This window comes from Mus caroli, chromosome 1, assembly GCF_900094665.2.
Source record: "Mus caroli chromosome 1, CAROLI_EIJ_v1.1, whole genome shotgun sequence".
NCBI classification, from domain to species: Eukaryota; Metazoa; Chordata; class Mammalia; order Rodentia; family Muridae; genus Mus; species Mus caroli.
Window position 1 is genome coordinate 51,649,003 of NC_034570.1, and position 26,757 is coordinate 51,675,759.

At 41.9% G+C, this 26,757-nt stretch overlaps 1 protein-coding gene across 12 annotated transcripts in view; it reads left to right on the top strand.

Annotated features, from left to right (window-relative positions):
- Spats2l (spermatogenesis associated serine rich 2 like) overlaps window positions 1-26,757 on the top strand; it is a 179,756-nt gene that overhangs the window by 115,305 nt on the left and 37,694 nt on the right. For all 12 annotated transcript variants that reach the window (XM_029481286.1, XM_029481254.1, XM_029481224.1 and 9 more), the window contains 2 exons: window positions 14,431-14,637; window positions 15,884-16,019. In XM_029481286.1, the coding sequence (XP_029337146.1) occupies window positions 14,431-14,637; window positions 15,884-16,019 (343 nt within the window). The remainder of the gene's footprint in view (window positions 1-14,430; window positions 14,638-15,883; window positions 16,020-26,757) is intronic.

A 26,757-nucleotide genomic window follows, 5' to 3' on the forward strand; every position in this document is an offset into this window, starting at 1 on the left:
TGGGAACTTCTCAAACACCACCAAATGGATCAGCTAGAAGCGACCAATAAGTAAAGGTTTATTTAGGGGCGAGAAAGCACACAGTGAAGCAGAGGGGGCTTGGGAAACTGAAGCCCAGCTTCTCCTTGATGACTAGGGGTGTTTACATCTTTAAAAGGTCTTCCTTCCCTGATTTAGCTTTGGTCAGTTTGAAGAAGGCAGGATGGCTGATTGGCCCACCACTGTTGTGTAAAGGTGTCTTCATCTAGCCTTGAACTTGTTGGGCCAGTCCCTCATCAGAGGCTCTGCTGGCAGGAGAAAATCCTGCAAGACCTTTGTTTTTAGTCTCCAGGCATTGATCTCAGGTTAGGTGGAAGAGGAAGGAGCCAGTCATCTCTGAAGGTCACCATCCTTTTGTTTAGTTACACTCCTTCTCCCTTACAGCCCCTTCCCCTCTCCTCTGCCGATTAGGGTCCCTCAGTTCTAGTGCATATTAGGATCTCAGGTGACAAGGCAGTGCTAGTTTGAAGAGACACTTCAACCTAGGAAAAAGGAAAGACAAGTAATGACGAATGACAATGTTATTAAGTTCTTTCCTCGGACTAGATTATTTTTATCTCCTTTTGGGTATTGGAATGCAGGTTAATCATTTATGCTGCAGCTGTAAATTAACTTCATAATTCTACTTGTGTGTATATATTATATATACACATGTGTGTGCTGGTGTGTATGCTAATACAAAGGCCAGAGCATGTTGTAAGGGGTGTCTCCCACCCTATAACTCTCCACCTAATTTTTTGAGATAGAGCCTCTAACTACTTGAGATAGAGTCTCTCACTGTACCCCAAGGTGGGCTGACAGCAAACAAACCCCAGCTCTACCCTCCAGCCTCTGCCCACCATGCACAGGGGCTATCCACGTACACAGCCATGTTTAGCTTTTTCCATAGGATCTAGGGATTTAAACTCAGGCCCTCATGCCTGCACAGGAAGTACTCCTACCCACTAGGTTGTCTCACCAGCCCCAGAAGGCTACTTCTTAATGCACCTGTCTGTGTCTGAGTATGTTATTTCTTCTCTACTGGCCTGTCTCTTCTTCTGTAATTTTCTATAAGAAAGAATGCTGTTTTGTTTTTTGGTTTGTTGGGTTTTTTTCTAAATACTGCAATACAGAATGCCACAGACAGGATATTATAAACAATAGAAACTTCTTTGGCTCATGGTTCTAGAGGCTTGGAAAGCGAACGCTGGAAAGAGGAAATGAGAGTGTTGAGGGGGTTAGACTTAATCCACTGCTATAACAACTATAATCTAGCCATAAGAATGGCATCCTCATGACCCAGTAACACCATAAAGGCTGACTTCTCAACACCTAGTATTAGCAATTACATTTCTAGCACTTTCATGAACCCATTCAAACCATAGCGCTCAATGATAACATGGCCTACTACCCCATGGTTACAACAAATCCTAAAAATAATAAAAAAAAAATTATATGTGATGTAACCTGCCTAGAAACAGAATTCCAATAAAAATCTAAGCCCTCTTCAACTTGGTGAACCAGGAAAACTTATAAAGTGGCCAGACGTTCACACTTACAGTGAGTCAATCGGTACTTAAGATAGAAAAGACAATATCCAGCTGGATATTGTGGACAGTGTTTCTTTGTATTTAATATGTGGAGAGAGTATCAGTAAATAAATATATGTGTCTGTGAAATCTCTGAGAATACAACTGCTACAAATGTAGTCTGATGGGGTGCTGGGTACCAAAGCTAAGTTAGAAGACTTCTAGTGGAGCACCGAATGCCCTGTAGATTCTGAGGATACCTGTGGTCTAGGTTCTGCAGGAATCACTCTGATGTTCTCCTAGCAAAGGCTTGGGGCACACTGGTGAATTTCAGGCTTGGAACAGAGATACCACCTCTAGTGAGCAATTGAGATGCCATAGATAGGTGAGTGTGGAGAGATCTTGGGACACGGTGATGTAGGGGACAGAGAAGGTTGAAAAGCAGTGAAGAGAACTTTGCTCAGCACCCTCGCTCATTGTACTCTGTTGCTAGGATGGCAGTGTTATCCTGTGACAAGCCAAAGATGAGTAAGATAGTATCCCTGCCTAGGATTTTAGTCCAACAGACGAGACCAACCCACAAACAGGACCTCACGGTGGTTTGTACCAATATGGTGAGCAGGCACCAGGGCCCTAACACTTGTCACACTAGTAAGTCTTTAAATTGCTTGTCCCCACCCTAGTTTGCTTCCAGAAACCCATTGCCCAAGAACTCCACTTATATTGCTGCAGACAGATCATCCTTATTTGCTAGATGACACTTTTTCCAAACCAAACATTGACCGCAATAAAAATAGCCTAGTCATTTTGCATCCAAGTTCTCCAAGAATTTTTAATTCAGTTTTTTTGATTTATAGTCAGGACAGGAGAAAGAAATTAAATAATCGAATGGCAGATTCCCAACTTTCCTTGTTATTGCTTTCACATGAATTATTTTCAAAATCTGATTACTCAAGTTGCTATTTTGATATCAATCATAAACTAAAAGCATAGCCCATATATTTATCCACTTACTCATAAGTTTTGCCTCCATCCAAACACGGTTTCAGTAAATCTGTCAAGTAATTGGAGTAAATGCGCGACAGCAGCCCTTCAGCTCACTGTGGGTAGCCGAGGGTAACCCCCGTGACAGTTAAGCACCCACTGAAGCTGTGCTCTGAGCAAGAGGCCTTGGCAAACACTGGCATGAGACTCACTGTGAAAAATTGTTGGTTGTACCAAGTGTGATTCCTGTATCCTTCTGTTCCTGCGAGTTTAACCGGAAGGTATTATTTGGTTTTGTCACTGGCTCCTAACAAACCTTTATGCTCTATGTCATCTTTTCTAGTGAAGAATGAGTGGCGGGAAGTCATTAGGTGAGTTTGTCGAAGGAGGGGGGCCTACTCCATGAGCATCCCACATGCTGTGATCATACATTTTAAAACATGTTTGTAACTGGTTAGGTTTTTATCTCCCAAAGATAATAAAGGTCCATCGTGAAGTTGATGCCAAACTGTTAAATGACTAAAATGCTTGTTCAATCTATCAGAAATTCTAGGCCCACTGATAAACTAATCGCAGGAGGATGCCAGAACTTGTGTACTCTACACCTCATTTTTGAAAAAGGAAGGATGAGACAGACCCTTAAACTCTGTTTTCATGGGGAAACCAAGGCTCCTTGGATGGAGAGGTCAAGGAACTAACAGTCTCTTTACCTTCTCTAGTTGGCAAAACTTGACTCCCTGCGGCCCATCTACATTGCAGTGCAGAGTTCATGCTAAAGCCATGAGCTCTCTTAATTCCTAAAAATAAATTTTTAAAAATGTATAATTGAAAAATTAGAAAAAAGTAATAGTAACAAAGCCATATAATGATATTCTGTGCTTGAGTGGGTTCACAGCATGAGCCTGAAAGAACTCTTCAGGCTACTCGTGGCGGTACATTTATCAGGCTCTCCGGTAATGAAACTGGCTCGACAAAGCTTGCCTTGAACGCCCCGCCGGGCAGGAGGCTATGGACATGTGCAAGGCGTGTTTTATCTTTTTATAACACCTTGACATTCAGGATCTCACTTTTTAAAAAAGTCTTAAACAGAATCATTATGCTGGCGCGGGCAAAGTTAGTTTTAAGTTAAGATGTATGCAGGCGTCTGAGGGGTGTTAGTGTGACTTCCTACATGAAAAATCACCACGGAGAGCCCCGTCCTTCAGGCTGTAAATATAGCGCTGTCAGTTGGGCCGGTGCTGTGTGTCAGCACATAGCTTGGAATTCAGAGGGCGTTTAAGCCTGAATGTAGTTTGTTTTTTGTCTTTTGTTTTTTGTTTTTTTTTTTTCTATATTTTAGAACTTTTAATAACAGCTCAGATCCTTTACACAGTCCAATCAAAACCATCCTGTTTTCAAATCTTAAGTCAGGCAAAGAGGAGACAGAGGTTTATTCTTCACTAAGAGCAGCACTAAAGATAATAATTTTTACCCCCTAAGGCCTCCAATCTAAATGTCTAAACACCTTGGAGTCTGGTTTCATCCAAACCTTCCTGCTTCTCTGTTTCGGGAGACTCAGATTTCGAGCCTTATCTCTGTTTGGGCTAGAATAGGAAATCACATTCCTCTCTCTTTCTCCAGCTGGACACATGCCCATGGAGGAGGGGAGGAGAGGGATGGTGGCCACCAACAGCTTCCCTTGTATTGTATCTCTCATCCTGAAAGCTTTCTGGGAGTTCACATCTTCTTTTCCTGATTGTCACAAAGGAGGACTCCCTGCTGTGTTGGCTTCCACAACCCAGTCTACAGTCTGCCCCTATTCATATCTCTGCTGTCCTATACAATACAAACTCCGTGAGGGGCACAGAACTGCCTCCTCGCTCTAAATGTGGAATAAACCAAACAAGAAAGATGGGGGGGGGGCTTGTTATTTCATAATGTGGTTGTTTGTGCCCCTTTGTGCTTGCTGCAACTGCAAACACCCCAGCACTGTTTTGTGTTTCCAAGCAGATTTTTTTCCGTGTTACTATTGGCAGGAGCTCCAACGTGATCTCTCCTGCCTCTAAGTCCTGAGTTGGGCCAGAGGATTAGAAGAGATGAACAGGAAAGCTGCTAGCCTAGAACTTTCATAATGAAGCTAAGGCCGTGAAGTCAAATGACGTAATATATCAGGAGCAAGAAGACTTGGGGTGTCTAGCAGTGGAAATGTCTGGGTTCAAACCCCAGTCTTGTTCAGTTACTGGGTATGTGACCCTGGGAAAGTTATGTGTTCTGTGTCTCATCTTATTCCCCTGCACAACAGAAAAGTCTAACTGTTCCAAGGTTTGGATGAACAGTGAATGAGCTCTGTGATGTGCTTAGCACAACGTCCCTGACATAGAGACCAGCACCGTGGTGCTGCTTTAGTCCACGAGCACATATGTCTGAGCATCTGATGCATGCTGGGTGTTTTTATACTGGAGATGAGCCAGATGACCATGCTTTTGCTCCTGGGGAGTTTGTGTCCTTTGTTGGGTAGGGAAAATAGACGATAAGCCAGCATAAAACTAAGGCATGAGTATGATTGGAGATTCCAAAAGTCATGAAGGCTACCTACCTGAAGGCATGGTTGCTGTGTGGTGGCTTCCTGAGGCCATGCTATAATGTAAGCATCTGAAAAGCTGACGCTGCAGCCCAACTCCAGGTTCTTCATTGTCTCGTGCCAGGGTGTGGGGGTCTCAGCAGCCAATTCTTTTTTCTAATTTAAACTTAGTATGCAACTTAGAGAAGCCTTCTAATTACAGCCATAGGTTTTTGCTTTCTTTAAAAACTTAATGATATAATACTTTATAGAGAGCCAAGATCATGCACTTGCACATGAACACACATTTTGTTGTTACTTTAAAGCACGTAATCACCTTTTCGGTTCCTCTTTAATTATTATTTTATCACCTAAGTTCTTGGCTCATTTCCATGTAGGGGATGCATCAGCCTTAGCCCTGTTTGGGCAGCACTGTGGCGGAGTTGTGCAGCTAATTTCAGGAGAGGCCTTCAGTTATGGTATCATTGTCTCAAATCTCGGCTTTTGTTCTCAGGGTAGTAGAGAGCAGAAATGGACACAGCAGGCACTGGCTGTATTAATCTCTGGCCACAAGACACCTAATGCCCTCAGCTTCATTTCTTTCCTGAGCCCGTGAAACTAGGAGGCATCTCTCCCCTTCCTCACTGAGAAAAGACTTTGTACTCTGTCCAACAGAAACACATCGTATTGCTGTTCATCTCCAAATAGCCTGCCTCCAGAACTGCCACTCACACCTTGAAACGGTGACTTTGGCTACAGAATGACTAAGATAGCATGAACACAGAGAGAAGGAGGGCTTTCAGAAATAAAGGTTTTAAGGTTTTCTTAAAAGCAAAGCTTTCAATTACCCTGCCAAATGCAAAGAGAGTTGAACTTGCCTTGCAAGGAACTAAGACAGTGAAATGTGTTTGATTCCACATGTCTGTCTTCCACCTTTGACAGCTGGGTTCATTGTTACTATTATCTTTTAATACAGGTCTCCAGTCAGAACATCGCCCACTGTAATGGCCTCCAAGGCGCTCAGGGTTCATGGGAGTTGTGTGGAATAATGATGTCTTTGCACATCTGCTAAGGAAATTTTGAAAGGGCAGAACTGATATTACATCTGAATAATACGTGTGTTCTGGTCTCTGCTGCAAAGTCACTCTGTTACTCACCCTGCCCTGCAGATGTGGTGGGGTGGGGGAGCTGGAGCTTGCAAGACACTGTCCTGTAGGAGCTGCAGGATGAACTTTCCTATTACATCACTAGACTGCTACTCTGTGGTTTGGTAAAGAGCGCTGTCTCCATTGGGTCATGCCCACCTCACTCATCAACCTGTTTGTGCCAGCCTACAGCCCATCTCACTGAAGTCCCTGCCCCTTCTGTCCCCAGTGGCCACCATTACTGAGTCTAGCTGACTTCCATCCTTGTTTTATCTTTTTCCTTCAGCGATGTGTAACGTTGTTTACTGTTCTCTTTATTCACCATGTCTTTTTCATCTTGGCTTCTATGGCATGACCTTTTTATTTCCCCTGTGTCTTTAGTGCTTTGTCTCAGATTCTTTGAGGGTCATTCTTTACCTGGTTGTTGGATTGCTAAACCTCACCAAGGCTTGGCCTGCCCCAAGTCCTTCATCATGTAAAGAAATGGTCTCTCATTAGAGCATTTGGACCATGGCCTGGCTTTAGCTATGTCACGTGGCTTAGTCCAGTCTTCCTAGTCCATCCTCTTCTCTGAACATGGGGTTTATAATCCAAATTTTCACCTTGACATTCAATGGCATGCTCCCAACCAACTACTGATCTCCATTTTAAGCTTGGAGCTCTTTCTTGGAGTTCAGAATCCAGGCAAACCAGAAGTCTAGGAAACACTCAGGACAGCTCCCTCTCTCACCGGCTCTCCATCGTCAGCGAGACCTGCTGATTTTCAAGCCCAGGTATTCATAGCATTAATCTGCTCCTCACAGTCTCTACCGCTCCATTCCCACCCAACCCACCACCCAGCCTCTCTTCCACCACTCACGAAGCTCCTGCATCTCCTCATCCTCTCCAGATCCTTCTGCAAACTGTACTCTTCAAAACACAAGTTCCACCTCCTTCAATAGAGAGAACGTCTTTCTTGTTCTCAGATCTCAAGATCCATCATATTCTGGACGCTGTGTCCTGCTGTAGTCTTATTTTAAGTTGTTATCTTTTGATTTTTACCAATTACCATAGAGTTTGTGTTTCTGTATTTTAAATTAGTTTGTCCTAATTGAGGAAATCTGGAAAATTCCATTAAGTAAATCCTATCTCCCCAAAACAACCATGGTTAAATTTCATTTCAAAAATTATTTTAAGGCACAGATAATTAAAATAATTAAACAGCATGTGAATTTCTGTATTCTGCTTTTACTTAGTGTTGAAGTATGAGATTTCCATCATATCATTAAGTGTATGTTAAGTCTATTTTCCCCAGGCTGTCTCATCTCTTACTTATGAATATATCAGACAGTTAACACAAAGTTCTATTAGAGTCCAGACACATCCAATATTCAACATTTGCCTCTTACTTATCTGTTTTTCTTTAGTTTTTTATTTATTCCTTGGTAATTTCATACATGAGTACAATGTATTTAAAGACTGTTAAAGTAATTATGTGTATGTATGTGAGTCTGTGTCCAGGTAAATGTACACGAGTGTGGTTGCCCTCAGACCAGCAGAGGGGGTTGGATCCCCTGGAGCTGGAATTACAGGAGGTTGTAAGCCACCCAGTGTGGGTGCTGAGAACTGAACTCTGGTCCTCTGAAAGTGCCTGAGGCCTCTCCATCCCCAAAGACAATGAATTCAGAGCATACTTTCTCTTCCAGACTATAGTCCATTAGTTTCTCCCATAAGACCACCTACGTGTCCCCTCCGCCCAAATTTATGTCTTTTTTTTTTTAAACAACCTACTGAGACCAATTAGTGTTGCCTGTGAGTGTAAGTGGGCCACTGGATCATAAGCAGCTGACTCGGGCCATACCACTTAAGAAAACTGACTCTCCTCTCCTCAGGGGCCATCAGTTGCCAAGAGAGCCTCAGCCAGAGTGGACTCTCATCCATAGCTGCTGTGAGCTCCTGAGTGCCATGTCCTGTTATGTCCAGAAGGCGTGATCTCTAAGCAGCCGTCCCCAGCCTGTGACTCTTGACGTCTTTCCACCTCTTCTTCCACGGTGCTCCATGGAGCTGTGATATTACTGTCCCAGTCAGGGGTCAGTTCTCTCCGCTGTCACTTGTTCTCTTTCTATAAGCATTGATGAGGCTCACTATGAAAGGAAGCTTCTCTGATTCAGAGGCAGACCATCTTTATTAGCATATATTAATTATATGAACTCATGTTTTTATGGCATTTCAATGGTGGTTTTATTTTTATGACTCTTTTTAACTGTTTCTTAATGGTTCTCTCTCCATGTGGATTCCTTCAGTCTGTCTCTGATTTTAGGAACAACACTGTAGTGCTGAACTTCTATGGGAAACTGTGATTATTTTGAAGGCACTGTAATTATTGGGTTTAGAAAGGATGAGTGAGAGAGAGAGAGAGCCAGAGAGAGAGATTGAGCTTAAGTTCTTAATACATTTTTGTTCAGAAAGTTGTGTTAATGTCATTGTTTTTTAAAAACCAATTATTTCTTAAAGTAATTTGTAATTCACTTATTATAAATATTTAAGAACACTAAGATCAGATACCAAAGAACTATATTTGTGTATAGTTCTCAATTATATTATCGGTCATTATATAATGCAGTTGTATTTATTTAAGTGCTTTTAAGAGAGTGGTAACATGCTTTGAGCGACGCAGACATTAGAAACTTTAAACCTAATTTTATAACAATATTATGCTTTGTTTATCAACTTTTCCAGATAAAACTACTACAGCCATTAAGCACGATCGGATAAGGTGCTATATTGGAATATCATCTTTGGGGTAGACTCTGAAACCATTTTAATGGGTTAAAATAATTACTTTTGGGCTGTTATCTTTACTACATTCCTTAAGTTAGATTTAAACTACCTACTTACTATAGTCTTCATATGAAATCATCAAATAAAACAAAACCCTAAAAACTAGAGAAAAGAGGGTTTTGAAATTTTAAAATTTAATTACATACCTGGTTGTTCCTACATTGTGAAAAATCCTATAACACAAGCCCATGAGTCTGTACTGGCAGCAGTGGGTAAGTGGCTGCCCTCGTGTGCAGGTCATACTCATGAAGGAGCACAGTGAGTACTGAGAGGACACTGATAAACTGATACTACCACCTTATAATCCTCACCTCAGCCTCCAATTTTTAAAATTTTTATGCTTAGATAAACTCAGACTGGCAGATATGATCTAATAATACCAATAATTACATTAAATGTGAGTGGACTAAAAATTCAATTAAAAAGTGGATAGTGATGGAATGAATGAGAAAACACAGCTCCACGTGATTCTTTTGAAAGGTAAAGATAGAAGCAGACAAAAGTAGACTGCAGGAAAACCACACTATGCAGAAAACTAAGTACAGTCAACGGATATGGCAGCGTTAGCGCTGATTGCAATACAAGAAGCACTGACAACCATTTCATAGTAACACATAAGTCGGTGTATCAACAAGAGTTCACAATTCTAAACCGAATTACAGAGCTTCAAAATCTATGAAGCAGCATTGATAGAATTTTAAAAAGATACAAATCCATAATAATTGTAGATTTTAATATGATTTTCTTACTAATTGATGAGACAAATAGATTAAACATCAGTAAGAATATAAGTTTACTCAATACTATTGACTAACCTGATTCATAGAACCATTTACTCAGCATTTCAAGAACATCTGGCATTTTCAACAAAATAGAATAAATAGGACACAAAATAAACCTCTAAATATAATTCCAACACTATTATGAGGTATCCACCAGAGAAGACTACATAGACACAGGTTCGAGCCAATGCAAAGTCTTTATTAGGGGGTTGGGTGTTCAGGGCCTAAGTTCAGTCCTGAGCCTTTCTAGGGATGGGCATTTAAATACAAAAAACAAATCTTGGGTTGGCATACCTCAGTTAGCAAGAACAGTTAAGCCAGAAGCAGAACTACAGAAGCCAAAAAGCAAGGTTAGTACATTTAGGGAGTTTCTTTGGCCTCATTTTGGCAGGCGTTCCTGCCTATGTACATGCAGAGTTCCAAGGCCTCAGTGGTCCTTCCATTATGGCATGAGTTGTGCTAAGATCTGGGGGCCTTATTCTTTTATATGCTTTCTGTATTCTATTATGGTAACCAACATTTGGAAATTGAAAACAATTTAAATTTTACATACCAAGGCAAAAGAAGTCTAAAATTACTTAGGAATAAATATTCCTAAAATATTGATATTTAAGACCCCCAAAATAAAACAACATTAAGATAATTTTAAAGGCTCAAATAAATGATGTGATATATCATGTTTAAGGATCAGTGAATTCAATAATGATAATAGACCAGCTTTTTCTCAAATTGATTTATAGATTGAGTACAAATTCAACTAAAATTCTGCCAGATTTTTTTTATTGAAATACATAAGCTGATTCTTAGATTTATATTGGAATGCAAAAAGATCTGTGCCAAAATAATCTTTAAAATAAAATAGAACAAAGCTGGAAGACATACATTATCAAAGACTAAGTCTTCTTATCTAGATAAAGTAAGCAAGGAAAGACAAATACATCAGTGGATGCAACAGAGCCCAGACACCCAAGCACATAATCAGTTGATTTCCAACAGGGATGCCGAGGCAACTTAGGGGAAGAAGATCACCTCAGACCCACTAAGCTCTTTTGTTTTGATTTCAACATTTTCCATTTCACATATTAGAATTGAGCGCAGAGAGTTGTGCTTACTTTTATTCTATATAAAAGCCAGAGCTAGCGCACCAGGGAAAGTAAAGTTTACCCCATGTGAAGTGTCTGTTGAGTCTACTTAAATCAGATAGCTAAATGATTCTCGGTAAGTCACATACTATCTGTATTAAGATCTGCTAAGTATTTTCGGTTAGAAAGGGTTCTAGTAATTGCGAAATTCAAACCACAGAAGTTTCTGGGAGGTACTGTTAAGGTAAATACCTAGAAAAGAATTAAATAAAAATATGTATAGCTTTTATTGAAATCTAAACAAATTGGCTCTTTCCGGAGATAACATTTCTTTCCAAGATGTCACAAATATGGGTCAAGTCCTCAATGAATATTAAAGGCACAGAGACTAGGTACCTATCAGACTATGTACCCTATCGTTGGAATGGCCCTAGCTATGCAAAGCACTGAAGTAATGTTGGCTCACTGGTATACAGTTCCACTCACTCGTTCAGTGTTTGTTGTGTAGCAATACATAGCAAGCATGTGATGATAGGCAAGACGTGTTCCACTCTGTCACCTCTTTCACGTATACAAAGTGCAGCCAGCAATAGCTGCCCTCTTAAACGAGCAATGACCGAGCCCTGGAGACCACCCACCTCCATCTTACATCTTATATTAGTGTCAGCCAACAGAAATACAATGCAAGCACATATGGGATTTTATACTTTCTAATAGCCACATTAAAAAGCATAAGTTTGATTTCAGTCGGGTAATATATCTAAATCAGTGTATATAAAATATGATCATTTCAACATGTAATGAAAATTTATTTACTTTTTGTTATGCTGAAATAGGGCTCTTGCGTATTCCAGGCAAGTACTGTGCCACTTGGCTATACCTTCTGGTCTCAATATCCAAAGATCTTTTTATTTTTAAAGTATTATGCCAAGCCTAAAAAAAAAAAATCAGTGTATGTTTCATATAGCACTTCTTGCCTCAGTTCGAATAAGCCACATGTTAGCTAATCAGCAGCCACACGTGGGGAATGGTCACCTTCCTGACAATGTGCCATGTGTAAATCAATTCCAGGCAGCTCTAGGCTGTTGAACTTTAAAGCTGAACCCCAGTAAGGAGAAGTCATAGCATGTCTGATGCTAAAGGAGAATCAGCATGCCTGGGAAACGACTTTCATTATTGTGTTACTAGAAGCCCAGGACTTGTGGTCAAAATGAATGTCATTCTGTTATGGCTGTATAACTCCTGAGAATCCCAGAGTTTCATCATATTTAGAGACATATCTACTAGCCAGTGTGAAAATATATGCAAGTAGCCTTTGAGAATTGTAAATACTTCCAGTGTTCAATGATTCTTCCAATGATGATTTTTTTTTCAGAAGGCAAAAATATTGCTATTCAAATTTCTCAATAAATATTTGTGAGATGAGTAGTGGAATGAATCAGTAGCTCACACATTATTCTCTGACACGCAGACAAAATATTTTTAGCTCCCAGGTTAATGAGCTCATGTTTATATACATGCTTGTCTCCTGCTTAAAATTCATTTGTATCCTAACTGAATAATCTTCTGTTCTTCTACCTAAGGTCATTATTTCCATTAGGCTATCCATCCCCATATTTTCAAGGCTGCAACTAATTTACTATGCCATGCTGGATTTACAATTCTGAGTTTATAATCGCTCATCAAGACTGAATTTCACCTGTGATTTAGGAAGGGAATGAGTTGGAACCATTTTGGAGTTAGTCATTGTTTCAACACAGGTGTTTATAAATTCATCATCAGGTGGGTCTGCCATCTCCACGCCAGCACAGCCACCTGGGATGCAGAGCGCTGGGTCCACTGCTGGCTCAGAATCCTGGGAGAGGCTTCTCAGGCACTTGGTACCAAAGGAGAGTCATTTCACAAGTCAATCTGGCAACCACGGTCACCCATACAGTAAAGTTCCACATTAGTGTGCCTGATGATGAAACTACACATTATCATTTCAATCAGCTTCATTACGGGAAGAAATGTTATCTACAGTGTGTATTTTCGTGTTCACTGCCTTTTCGGGACACTTCATCGTATACTGTAATTTCCCTTTCACTAAAGTTTCTTTGTTCAGGAAAGCTCCTTGACATAATAGGTTATGAATGATAGATTCTACTAGAGTCAAATTATATTTATCATAAATGAGCTAATGTCTAAAATCAAATTGTCTAGGACCCAGACTGCATTCTCTCACACTTTCCCTTGGTCTCTGTAATGTTTGTGACAGTGTCGGGAAAGGTGTGCCCTGTTTCTTTCTTTTTCTTTCCTATGAAATCATTTTAAGTGTACTTTAACTCGATCACAGTTCCGCAGAAAGCTATTGAAGCAGACACAAGTACTGGATCTTGGAAAGTGAATCTGACTGAGTGTCTGCCCTCTAGGAGGTCGCCTCGGCAGCCAGGCAGTGGTGAGAGACAGGCACAGACGCCTGTGTTAAATGTAATCTATGAAGGCAACCAGGAGCAGAGAGAAGCAGCAGGGTGGGTGGATAACTGCCTGAGAAGGGAGGGCGAAGCTGGGCTTCACGGAGAAGCTTGCCCTCTGTATGCACATGAGCCACAGTCAGGTGGAAAGGTAAGAACATTCTCACGAGGCAGTCCAGGATGCAGGGAAGCTCAGAATGTGGGGTCTCCTAAACCAAAATGTATTCTTTCCACTAAACACAGCTCTCTCTACATGAACCTCGTCTTCAGACGCTCACAGGTCACCATTTCTTTTCCGTACTAGACTTCCCTGTGGTGAACTCTAAAGAGAGGTCCATTTTTCCTTTTCAGGCCCTTGGATGCCATTTAGTTTACACCAGCAATAACTACATAGGCACCCACCTTTCAATGATGCCAAGAGCAGCGTGCGGCTAATTTAGTGCTGCATCTATTAAAGCTCTAGAGAGAATCTGATGCTTGGGTTTTAAATATAGTTGAGATATTACCATGATGTTTCCTGATTTAATCCTTCCATAAATTAGATGAAATGATTATAGTACCTGTTGTTACTTCATTCTTGCCCCATCTCCAATCACTCTCCTGCCTTCATTAACTCAGAATGAAATACCACAAAGCATACATGGAGATGGGGGAGGGCTACATTTTATGGCTTCACTATGAACTCACATTGAAAGTTGCCCAAGGTTTTACTGGAATAGGAGGAAAAGAGGAGATGGGGGATCACACTCATCGCTTGCAAGTTGTTAGTAACATTGCTGGATAGTAACAAGTGAGGAAGTAGGGCTCAGAGATATTAAATAGCTTGTCCATATCTCTCTGCAGGCAGTTGCCAGAGCCCATACACAAACCCATGTCTTCTGACTCTAGATGCAAGGCCCTTTCTGGTGTCACCACAACTCTTCTGGGAATTTAATAAAGCAGTCCCTTCAGTGTTTTGTGGTGAAAGGCATTATTGCCAGCCTCAAAATAAAACCAGAAATAATCCTGCCATTCATGCTCCATCACTTTGCCATTAATGTTTTCTTTATCACAGCCATTATTTGGTGTTCTCTTACAGAAGGCGGCAGACTACTGCAGCAGAAAATGTCCTTAGATGGGAACCCCAGAGCGATTCATGGACCATCAGAGAGGTCAGATGGCCCACAGTGGTCAGCTGGGCAGCCTTGTAACCCAAGCAAGCCTAAGGCAAAAACATCTCCTGTTAAGTCCAATGCCCCTGCAGCTCATCTTGAAATAAAGCCAGATGAGCTGGCAAAGAAAAGAGGTAAAGTGGTTTCTTTTGCACAAATGATTCAACATATTCTCCACACACATAAAAATGTCAGGGTGGCAGAACTTTCTAGAAAAAAAAATACTGTTTAACAAAGAGAGTCATACGTGCAATTGAATTTCTTCTTTTTTCCCTGCAATTCACTTAGATGGAAAATGGAAGGCAGATGTAATCTTTCCCATGTCAAAGGTCTTGGAGTATCACAGGTGGAATCACTTCCCCTTCTCTGCCCCTCTGTGGATGAATGTGTGTTTGCCTACCTCAGTCACTTACAAAGCAACTATTGAAACAGGACAGAGTAGAGCCTCCCAGGCATATGAAATCCAGGCCTGTTCTGGTAAAGATGAATCTGTAGCCTGATAGACCTTCCTTGAAATATGGTCTTCCCTATGTGAACAAACATCTATATTAGAACTTTCAGGCAATCTAACACTGAACAGATTTTTCCATTTGACACACTAGATTTTTATTCTTCAAACCTTGGTGTCTTTGAATGCTAACTAGCCTTACAAATGAAAAGGCCAAACCACTTCTTTTCTGATTCCAAGACTAAATAATGCCCCTCTGATTCAGCCTCAGTTGTATTTGATTTCCTTGGCTTTGGCTTGACACACTCATTTTATTTTCTTGAGGGAGATTTCTTTCTTTTAAGAAACATGTTCTTGTTGAGATAAGGACAGTCTGTCTACTGTGCAGGCTCTCTGCCTTGTTGGGAGTTACAGGAGACCAGGAGAGATGGCTACCTTGAGAGCTGCTTTAATGCTGTGGCTGTAATTCCAGGCCTGGCTCAGGATGCTGGTCGGGAGCCAGTATACCTGGCACTCACAGCCCATCCTCTCTAGCCCATTGGTTCCTCGCTATGTCATTTTCCTGCTCCAAAATCTCTGCTGGCTTTGAACCAGGTGCAGTGGTGCTAACGGAGGGAGCCAGCAGCACAAATGGCCTTTGTATTGGAAGAGACTTCAGTTTTTGACAGAACATAATGAGCAGAGGCTCTTTCTGAAGAGCAAAAGGACAGGTGTGCCGTATGTGGCTCAGCCAGAGTCCCCACCCCCACCCCTGTGAAGATGCATCATTTGAGGGGGGTGGCGGTCCAAACAACCCATCCCCTCTTAACAGTGTTTCTCCACTAGAAAACAAAAGGTCTGTTTGGGGCGAGTTGCTTGCTTTGTTTTATTTATCTCATAAATAAAAGATAGAATGGTCATGCTAACATTTTTTTTCCTGGCGTTGATTTTAGGCCCAAATATTGAGAAATCGGTGAAGGATCTGCAGCGCTGCACTGTTTCTCTGACGAGATACCGCGTCATGATCAAGGAAGAAGTGGACAGTTCCGTGAAGAAGATCAAAGCAGCATTTGCTGAGCTACACAACTGGTGAGTGTTTTGACCCACAACTATAAATCCACAGTGTCTGGGCTCTCCCTACCGTCTGTAAGAAAGACATCAGATGGGAAAAGTTAGCTATTTAATACATAAACATCACACAGAGCAGTGGTCTCTCTCTCTCTCTCTCTCATTCTCTCTGGAATTTGTAAAGTTCTGCAGGCAGGAACATATATCTTGGGAGCAAAAAGACAAAGTATTTAAAGAAGAGCAACTCTCTGATAGTCCTCATAACTCCCTGAAAGTTGACGTTAGCCTCATAGCACATCAAGAACACAGAATAAAGCCTGAACGAAGGGGAGAAGAGGAACCTTAACCGGTACTGGCACCCATGAAAAGCCAGTAACATGAAAGCTAGCTTAAAAATACAAAGCATTGCCATCGTTATCATTCAATTTCCCTGGCAAACAGAAACATCCAGTGACTTAGTGAGAATGCTCTGTTCTTGACGTAAGCGGGGTGGCTGTGGTGGTTATGACAAAATGGCCCAAGGAAAGAAGGGTCTGTTTTGGCTCACAGAGGGTCCAGTCCGTCACAGCAGGGGCTTGGGACTACGGCAACAGAGCTCAAAGCAGCTGGCCACCTTGAGTTCATATTTGGAGAGCAGAGTCGATGAGGGGATGTGGGCCACTGCCCGGTTTGCCTTCTCTTTTTCACTCAGAGTGGATCCAGACCCCCAGCCCATGGGTCAGTGCCTGATGCTTGTCTCCTCAGCCATTCCAGGTCCCGACCTGTCAGCTTGACAGTGATGGGTGTTTGCGATCACAGGGGTACTCTCATTACTGTCCAGCTCACTGCCCTTCACGGTGTGTCAAGTACACCTGGTGTCCTTCTTCATACAAAGAAATAGTGTCTGACATGGATTAGGTGTGTCTCTGCCCTCCCTGTTGGTTTTAGTGAAAAACGTTTCTCTGAGCCCTGGATATTTTCTTATGTACAGAATTAAGATGAAATATTTATTATTATATAGTTACTATAATGGGAAAAAAATGTTCTGTGTGTCACTTAAGACTCTTTCAGTTCTGAATGAGAAACGCCATACTAAATGCAAAAGAGATTTTTCATAGCTAAAATATATAAATATTCCAAAATATTCACTAAGGCAAATCTCCTTCTAAGTCAAATTGTATTATCACATTATCAGGATCCGGTCTCTCACCTGCCTCCTACTTTCCTCCTCCGTCCCTCTCCTTCTTTTTCAGTGTCTCCTCAGTTTTGCTCATTTTATACTTCATACTTAGGCAGGCACTTCTGTGACAGCTGATGCCCTCTTCTTGACTTCTCATAAGCCTTAGTCCCCTGATGGCTAGGCAGTCGTTCCAGGGGGGAAAAAATTGCAAGGACTGATTTTCCTTGGCTCGGTGTGGTCACATGTAAATCTTTGTAACAAATACTATGGCAAGAAGAGCAGTCTTCCCGCTCTCTGTTAAAATTCAAATGCTTCCCACAGAGTGGACAGTGGGGTGAGTCCCAACTCAACCCCATAAGCTGAGACTTGAAGAGTCAGTTATCCAGGCCAAAATCTAGGTGCTCACTCCAAAAGCAACCACCCAACCAAGGTACCCAAGTTTGTGGCAATTGTCGCCGGATGACTCCTTGATGTTTCCTGACACTAGAATGTGACCGCATTTTCTGCATATTTTTCCATCCCCCGTCCTTGCTTTGACACGGGTGTGCTTTTTAACAGAAACTGTGCCGTTGTAAAAACTAAGGATTAAGCTTCACACTGACTTAATCTAAAATTCATGAATTTTAAGCCATCTGCTACATACAAGATCCCAAGGGTGCAAAAGACACCAGGTACTTGACAGGAAACTGCCTCCTTCAGTCACCACTCAGTCCCTTACAGGTCCTCTGAGGTGAGCGTGTGACCCCCTTACCTTCACCCAGACCTGGCCTCTCTGGGGCTTTCCTCCTGACCAGACTGTAGCTAAATCGTTCATAGTAACTAACTCCTCGGACACATGTGAGAACTTAAAGCAGGCAAAGATGTTATACTACTGAAGATGAGAAGTCTTAGTCATTTCTAGTTATGACTTTTCTAGTCTCTCCTTAAGTCAATTGTCCTGTTACTTGTAAGGATTTCCAAGAGATGCCTAGAGCCAGGGGCAGCACAGTTTACCTGGAAAGGACCAGCTATAAATCTGTTAAGCTTCGCAGGCATATGGTCACTCAGCTCTGCCTGTGTGCCTAAAAACAGCCTCAGGCAATGCATAAAGACACAGAAGCAAGAGTGGCTCTTGGCTGTCTGCTTTTGCCAGCCCTGCTCTCGAGGAGGGGTTGGGTCTCCCATTGGAAAGCCCTGTGCCCCATTCATCTGGGTGGCCTTGTAAAGTAAGCGCTTCCTCTGAGGGGTGGCCCCTCGTGATACCTTCCATCCAGTGACCCAAGCACTAGTTGACCAAGTGTAGCCGTGACCTCAAACCACCCCTCTTCCAGCTGCTAAACCTGCTTTTTATTTACTTAATGTTGAATGTTGGTAAACAGCACATGGGTCTCAAGGCATCTGAAATTTACAACAGGTTCTTTGAGCTTTTTACTCTTCATGAACGGTGAAAGTGTAGACAAGGAAAGCCAGAGCCCACGGACATTGTGCGCTATGTCTCTGCTGCCCACGGACGTTGAGTGTGATGTCTCTGCCTCACATCCCCCTTTTACTTGAACCTCGTGGGGGAAGATGAGTTCCGCATGAGCCTTACCAGGCTCAAAAGTTACCCACAAGACAAAAAGGGCACTTTTCTCCCAAACCAAGGAAGAAAGTGTGTGGTTCAACCCTTTGCTATATGTGGCAGCTACCAAGTAAACTCCAGCACTTCTTTTCTGACCAAACCCTTAATAAGGAGGATCTCACAATAATTGTGTGCTGATTTAAAAATAAAACCAACTTACCGTTTTAAACAGAACTGTTTATGTGCATTTCCACCAAGAGGAAAACTTTGCCTCTACTCCAAATAAACCTTCAGCCCAGCCATCGTGGTGATGAACTTAAACAAAGCTTTGCTCTTGTTTCCTAAAGTGTGGATCTTAGGAATTGCATCACTCATGAAAAATATCAGGCTACAAAAGACTTGTTTAAAAGAAGTTTGCCTACTGATGGTGAAACCACATACCATAGGCAATAGAGGGAGTTGTGTGCCTAGCACCATCAATGGCAAACCTTGGGCTCAACCACAGGAGGTTGTAGGTTTGGAACAGATGGGCCAGGTCCTCTGCTTTTCTGAAAACATTGCTCATTCTAAAGCAGTAATTAACTCACCCGACCCTCAGTGGCATGAGTCTGTGAATCCCACTCCTAAGTCTTCTCTCTGATCCTTACTGTGGATCACCCAGTTCTCCTAGCTCCCAAGTACTCTGAAGGGGGCATTGTGTGTCCTCTAGGAATAAATAGAACCTCTCATGTAAAACATTAAGAAAACATTCACTTTTCCACTTTCCACCACAGTGCCAACATAAGGGCATGAGTTCTGTTTGACTACATTCCACCAAAAATCTTGATGAGGTTCATGGGAAATGTGATTTTTAAGGAGCTAGGAGAAAATGGTTGCTGTACATCCTCCAGACTGAACTAAGAACACACCAGGGCCAAATGATCTGGGTTCTTATCCTTCCCAAGCAGGCTGTGAGGAATACTTGCTCAATGAAGTTACTGAAGAAAACCACTAAGTACCTAAAATATAGCACTGGTGTTTCACCAGGACATGGCCACATGTGACTAACTGGCATAGGTAGGGCATTATCATCTTCTCAGAAAGAATTAGGGATCTAAGCAAGTAACCAAGATGACACAATCCTCTCTCACTACATCTGAACAGAAGATAAACTTGGCAACAAGAACATAAAAAGTCACATCAGGAAACTAACGTGAAACAGCTGGCTTCTCTTCTGTACAATTGGCCTCCTACCACAGCTGGAAAATATTCACTCTTTGCAACCATAGCTGCCAGATTTAATTGCTTTATGTGCAGACTAGTCTAGCTCCTCATCACAGACCCAGTGTATGTGTGTCCAAGTTGATTATGAAGGCTTAAAATGAGCAATAAAACATGAAATTGAAAAAACATTGAGGAAGTATAATAATACTCAATATTTTTGCCATATGCTGGGAGAGAAAGTATCCCAAAATAGAGCTATAAAAATCCTGTTAGGTGCTATTGTCAATTTAACATCTAATTAAGAGCACTCTTAAGGAAGATGGAAGTTGGTCGGGAGCCAGCAAAGTAGTGTGTGTACTAGTCAGGGTGGGTGGGGGTGCTAATGAGGTTGTAGAGATTGAGGCATGGAAGGAGTAATCATTTTGAGCTGTTTTATTCTAACTAAAAAAGGGCAGTCAGAGCACATGTTTTGTAGCAAGCACTGGCCCCATGCCTTGCCTTTTGGTTTGGTTTGGTTTTCTGAAGCAGGGCTGTACTCATTACCTTTCTCATTGCTGTGGCCAAATAGCACAAGAAGCTGTTTCAGGAATGACTAGTTTGTTTTGCTTCACAGTTAAGAAGGGGTGCCTCCTGTCATAGTAGGAAAGGCACAGTGGGAAGACCTCAAAGCAGCTGGTGAGGTTACATGTGCAGTCAGGAAGCAAAGAGCTGACCTAAGTAGGTTAGGTTGTAAAGCTTAAGCCCTGCTCCCCAATGACCTACTTCCTCCCACAAAGCTCCACCTCCACAAATTTTCACAACCTCCCAAAATGGTGCCACCAGGGGAGAACCAAGTGTTCAGACTTGTGATCCTATGTAGACCTTTCATGTTCAAACCACAGCAGGGGCTGGGTCTAGCCCAGGCTAAACCTGGAGGTGAGACATGAGTCTCGGCCCTTGACTACTTCCCCTTCCTCTGTGACCTTCAATTCATTTCTTCCTCCTCCATATCTTTTCCTTCCTCGAAGCAGGGGACCCTTCCTGTGGCTCCCTTCTGGTCAGAGATCCATCCTCACTGTGGCACTCCACTTAAGCAGTTTCCATGGTGTCCTCAGATCCCTTTTCTTCTTTTTATTCATTGATGCTTCCTGGCCTCTCGTGGTGCATAACCTCCTCCTCATTGTGAAGATGTGTTCCACACTCAAAGTGACATCCTTGAACATGTCAAATGCTCTCTAGAGATTCTGTACCTGAATCAAAAGATGACTTCTTTCGTGAGATCCCCAACTTGAAAGACTAGCTATTTTAAGATAAACTTATCTTTTACCCGCACACCTGAAATCCTCCTTACCTGCTGCGGAAGCCTCACTGGTAGCTAAGCAAAGCCTTTCTGCATACACTATCACACACCACACACAAGCCAGATACCATCTCTTTGACATTTGAAATGCTACTTTCTACTCTGGGACCTGAGCTTGAGGAGGCCTCCTAACAGGAAGTAACTGGAGAGGTTTGTGTATTAGAATCACCTAGTAACAGTTGACCCCTTATTCCCAGTGTTGATCCTTGGATGCCCAGATAGCATAAAATTATCGAAGTGTACATTCTTTCAGCCACTTGAGGCTGAAGCCAAGCAAGACCATTTTCCTGCTTCAGGAGGTTCACTGTGCAGCGCAGTTCTCTTTTGGTTGGTGACCAACCCTCCCTGTCACCATGTGCACACACTCATCCTTTCTTGACACCTTTGCACGTTCTTCTGCAGTGCCTAGAAGTGCACACAATGCTGAGATTGAGAGTTTCCTGTGCTCTTTGGGTCTCTTTGTAAATAACTTAGTATCTACTGAGAAACAGTATTTATGAATTAATATTTGCTTCTATACCAAACTCTTGTGTATGGAAACTATAGTTTAAACACCCTTGGGGCTTCTTGGCCATCCCTTACAAAGGCATCACCCCAAACTTACTTCTGTGGTCCCAGGAGTCTATTTCATTTGGTTGGTCCATTGGTTGGTTGGTTGGATGGATGGATGGATGGATGGATGGAGGTGGTATTTTAATTGCAACTTGATTTTAAAGAACTTAAAATCCATCACACGCTGAAATTAGCAGACCCAAAGTCTGTACATCTCAGTGAATCTCTACACAGTCAGGCTAGCCATCCTGAAGAAGCTGTGGAACTTCACATTGTATTTTACACTCTCAGTTTTGATTGTATTTAAATACATTTATCCACCATGAGACAATCCCAACCGAGTTAGAACTAGAAACATGCTCAGCTCTCTACCGCTTTCATGACTCTGGTGTCGATTACCTCTCCACAGTCCTTCCTCCTCGTGTACTTTGCACACTTTAATGTTTCCCTTTCTTCTGTTATACTGGATTTACATGTTATACTGTACTCACATGTTATACCGAATCCACATGTTTTACTGAATCTACATGGTATACTGTACCCACATGTTATTCTGAACCCACATGTTAGACTGTACCCACATGTTAGACTGTACCCACATGCTATACTGTGCCCACATGTTATACTGTGCCCACGTGTCATACTGTACCCACATGTTATACTGAATCCACATGTTTACATATATACACACTTGTTTACATATATACAAATGTATTATGGCTGGTGTCTGAATGGAAGGAAGAATGCACAGTGTTTTTCTTTCTGAAATTCTGTGCTCTTGATTAATATTATATATTCTAAATCTAAAGCATCCAACATGGCTCCAGGAGTGAACCTGAGTGGAGCAGCAAGGAAGTGAAGAGACAGACACAGACAGATATACAAACAGAAAGCTGGGATCAGGTGGACTAGACTCTCTGATGGGAAAACCCACCACATCTGGAAGCTCAGTCTGTTTATTAGAGTCAAGCAGGATTTATTGTATACAGATAGCTCAAGGATACAAGTTTAGGATCTAGGTAGGAGTGTCTCTGTAGGCAAACAGTCTTCTTGCCTTGAACATCCAGATGGAGAAAGCTATGGTAGACAAATTCTGCCCACACTGTCAACATTCACCCATGGAGCAAAGAGAAAGACTTTGTCCTTTCCCTCTGAGCCTTGCTTCCTGGGGAGAAGGCTGTGCCATTACTCCATAGGTCTTAACTCTGGGGTGTGTGACATGGCCAGCTTAGCTCTTGGCAGCATAAATTCAGGGCATCTCTCACTTGGGATTTTTCTGTCTCCTGTGCAAGTCCATCCATTTTCCTGCACATTTTGAGATTTTGTCTTTCTCTAGCGATAAGTAATATTCATATGTGTGAATACATAGATACATATATATAATATAAATAATTTTCATTGTTATTATTGCACCAAAATTTCCATCTGTATTGCTTTGTTCACTATAACAAGAAATTAGGACCAACCTAGTTATCCATCAACAGATGAATGGATATTGAAAACTTGTTTGTTTAGTTTTAAATCCAGGTGGTTCTCTTTTGTATCTTCTAACACCTGAAAACCCGCAGATTACAAACCTCGTAGAAGGGGCTGTATGTCCAAAGCCAGAGCAGTCAGTGTCCCTCGGCTGGTGAATCTCTTCCCTCTAGGAGACAGTTGGTCTGGCAATGTTGTTGACTGCAGGGAGGCAGTGTTCCCAGCTTCTGGTAGCACAAGGTGAGACCGGGGTGCTGCTCACCAGGCAAGGGTGCTCAGTATGGCCTCTGCTGGGGGTTTTACTTCCTTCCCATGCTCCTGTAGCACAGGCATCTTTGGTCCAAGATGAGGATAATTCACAGGATTCCCTAGTGGAAGAGGATGCAGCATGTTCTGCAGGATCCCCTTGAGGGAAAGACAGACTCTATATATCACTATGCGAGTCTAGCTTGCAGCACCCCACCTTCCAAATCAAGTCGGAGATACAGGAAGGGGAATTTCCCATCACTTCCATACCACAATGCCTTCCCTTTTCAATCAGCGGTGGGAAAATATTGTTTTCCATACCGCCTGAAACACAACCCTTCCAGCTACACGTTTTAAAGGTCAAATTACATTTTTGCCTCCTTGAGATCTAAAAAACAATTATATTGGAGTATAGAAAATTGAACGTTTTGCTTTTTTTTTTTTTGTCTGTTTTTCATTATAAAATTCAACTCAGTCCTTAGAAGAAAATGGAAAAATTAAGAACTAAAGGTTGTAGCTAATGACAGGCAGTCACTTCCATTAGCCATTCTGTCTCTACCAGAGTCTTTTTCTCATTTTATAATAAAGCCAAATATCACAGTGGGGACCCAGATTAGGATGGAGATCCGAGGCGTGTAAGATAAGGACAGTGGGGAATCGTCCCACTAAGTGCCTGTTTGGGGAATCATCCCACTAAGCACCTGTTTGGGGATATCCTTTGGCTTCAGCCAGGCAGCAATATGACTTGCTATTCCCAAGCATACGGGGCATATGTCCAGCCGTTCTAGTGCCAGTGACATACTCAGGTGAGCAAGCTCTTGCTCTGTTTAAACTAGATGGAAGAAGAAAGTCTTTTTTCATAGCCTATGGTCCATAGGTTGAACAAATAGTTGGTCGTTTAAATGCCATCTCTTAATTAAGAGAATCATTAGCATCATGGAGCTACATATACTTTGATAGGAATGACACATAGTTGGTTAAAGAAAAAAAAGACCCTGGAGTTAAATCTGTATCACAAAACAGATGGCAACGAGCAGATTTGGCTTTTGAGTTCAGTCATATAAGCATGGGGAATGGGTAGGAATATCACTGTAACGCCATTACTAGTGTGCACATTGGATGCTGGCTACTGGCATAGTGTAACTGAACAGTTACAGAAATGATGCTTCTCCATGCCCCTTGCCATAAGCAGCGCTTGTAAAGGGTTTGCTATACGAGAATGACCGGAGGAGGTTTTCCCACTGTTTGGCGTTACTACATAATGAGTGTGTAATGCTTCCAATTCCCTATTTAATTATAAGAAGTGTGTTAAACAATTGCTAGATTTTGCCAGCTTTTAGTCTAAACACATAATGAAGATCAAAATCAAGAGGCCGGGACGTGTGCCATTCAGTTCTTCTGTTTGTTTGTTTGTTTGTTTGTTTGTTTGTTTTTCTTTTTTAAATAAAATCAAAAGATTCAATTGAGTTTTTATTTGTAAAATGTAATAAGCAGGTTTTTATGTCTCCTTCTCTAGAAGTGAATACAGCCCTCTCTCTGATTGATCAAAACCTGTGCAAGTCAGACTTTCTCACAAATCCCTTTCTTTCTCATCAAATATTTTTTTCTAAGTGCCCACCTGTTTCCGCCTTGTACAAGACACTATACAAAGGGAATTAAATAAACTTGTTCCTTCCCACACACAATAGTCCATATTATTTGGACACTAAAAGAACACAGTGTGGGATGAGCACATACTGACAGAGGATACACGGAGACAATAATAAAAGAGGCTAATAAATATATTTATGCCTCAAGAGAGCCATATGGATGGATTTTGTTGCCATCTAGCTGACAAATTGCCCAAAATGACTCCTCTCCCTCACTCGGCACCAGTGTAATAAGCAGAAGTGAGCTCCAGGATCCATTCTGAAGCTGTGAAAAGGGCCAATACCACGTAATGGGGGGAAACTCAAGGTTCCTGTGACTTTGCAACTGTGGTGAGTCCCTGCGGTCCAGTCTATTGCCAGCCCTGCCTTATTCGTGAATATATATCCCTCTAAACAGGTGTGGCTCAGTCTCTGGAGGTGAAAGCTGCTCTATCCGTTTTCTTTCCTCCCTAAGGTTTTTCTCCACACTAGATGTTTCCCCAGGGCCTCTGCAGGGACTGAATGGATCGGTTGACATGAAGGAAGAGCGGGCTGATAAATATAGAAAGTACTGAACTGGCCATTTCGGTTTAGAGAAACCAGCATAAGCGGCGCCTCACATTAACAGTCTTCCTGGGCGGCGGGTGCAGATCACCACCATACACTACGCCAACCACACGCTTGACCCTGGCGTCTGCTGTGCTTCAGCTGCAGGCTTCTCTGCAGAGGAGCTTCTGGTTTTGTTTCAAACCCTGAGAAGAAGTCTGAGTCTTTTCAACAAATGAAGGTTGCCAATCAACCAGCTAGTCACATGCATCTGAACAGAAGTGGTTGCCTTTCCATCTTAGAATGGAAATAGAAGGCAAATTAAGCAAGTGTTCTGTCTGCGTATTCCCATAGGGTAGGATATCTTTAAGAAGTTATAATATAGTGCATTTTCACTAAGAGAATTAAGATCAGTTTCCTAAACATCTTCATAGACAGCAAATCCATCAGATTTAAAGAGAGCTAGTCTATATTACAATTTAGAATGAGTCTTAGAGGTTTTTGATTTTGGGTTGTTTGTTTGTTTGTTTTGACCTATGAGAGCGTACTGGGGAGTAGGACTCAAGTTATTTTGGACAATTAGTCAGGTACACAACAGCAAATTATACAGCAAACTAAACATGAAGTCAGTGGAATAGAATCCCTTACATATGTGCAGCATTAATTTTTCAGTAACTGTAAACTCTTGATTCTTACCAGGCCGTATTCTAATAAAAGCCACACTTTCAGAGGTTTATTAACCACTTAATTAGGAAGCGTGTGCTGTGGAGTTAGACAGAATGGGGTTTGGGTGTCACTTTATGTATTCCAGCTCAAATGCCGACTGAGTTTCTTACTCCGCTATGGAACCAACAGTTACCCCTTTCAATGGGTGGTATGAATATTACTAAGTCAGTAAGCTTGTCACATCATTCTAAAAAACTTCTAGCATGCTCCACAGTGGATGCTTGCTTAAGTTTCTCTCTTTCAAGTATAGCATTTAGGAACATCCTTTTCCTCTACCCCAAGACACTGGGAGGACATTATTCTTCAGCACTTTTTTTTTTTTTTTTTTTTTTTTTTTTTTTTTT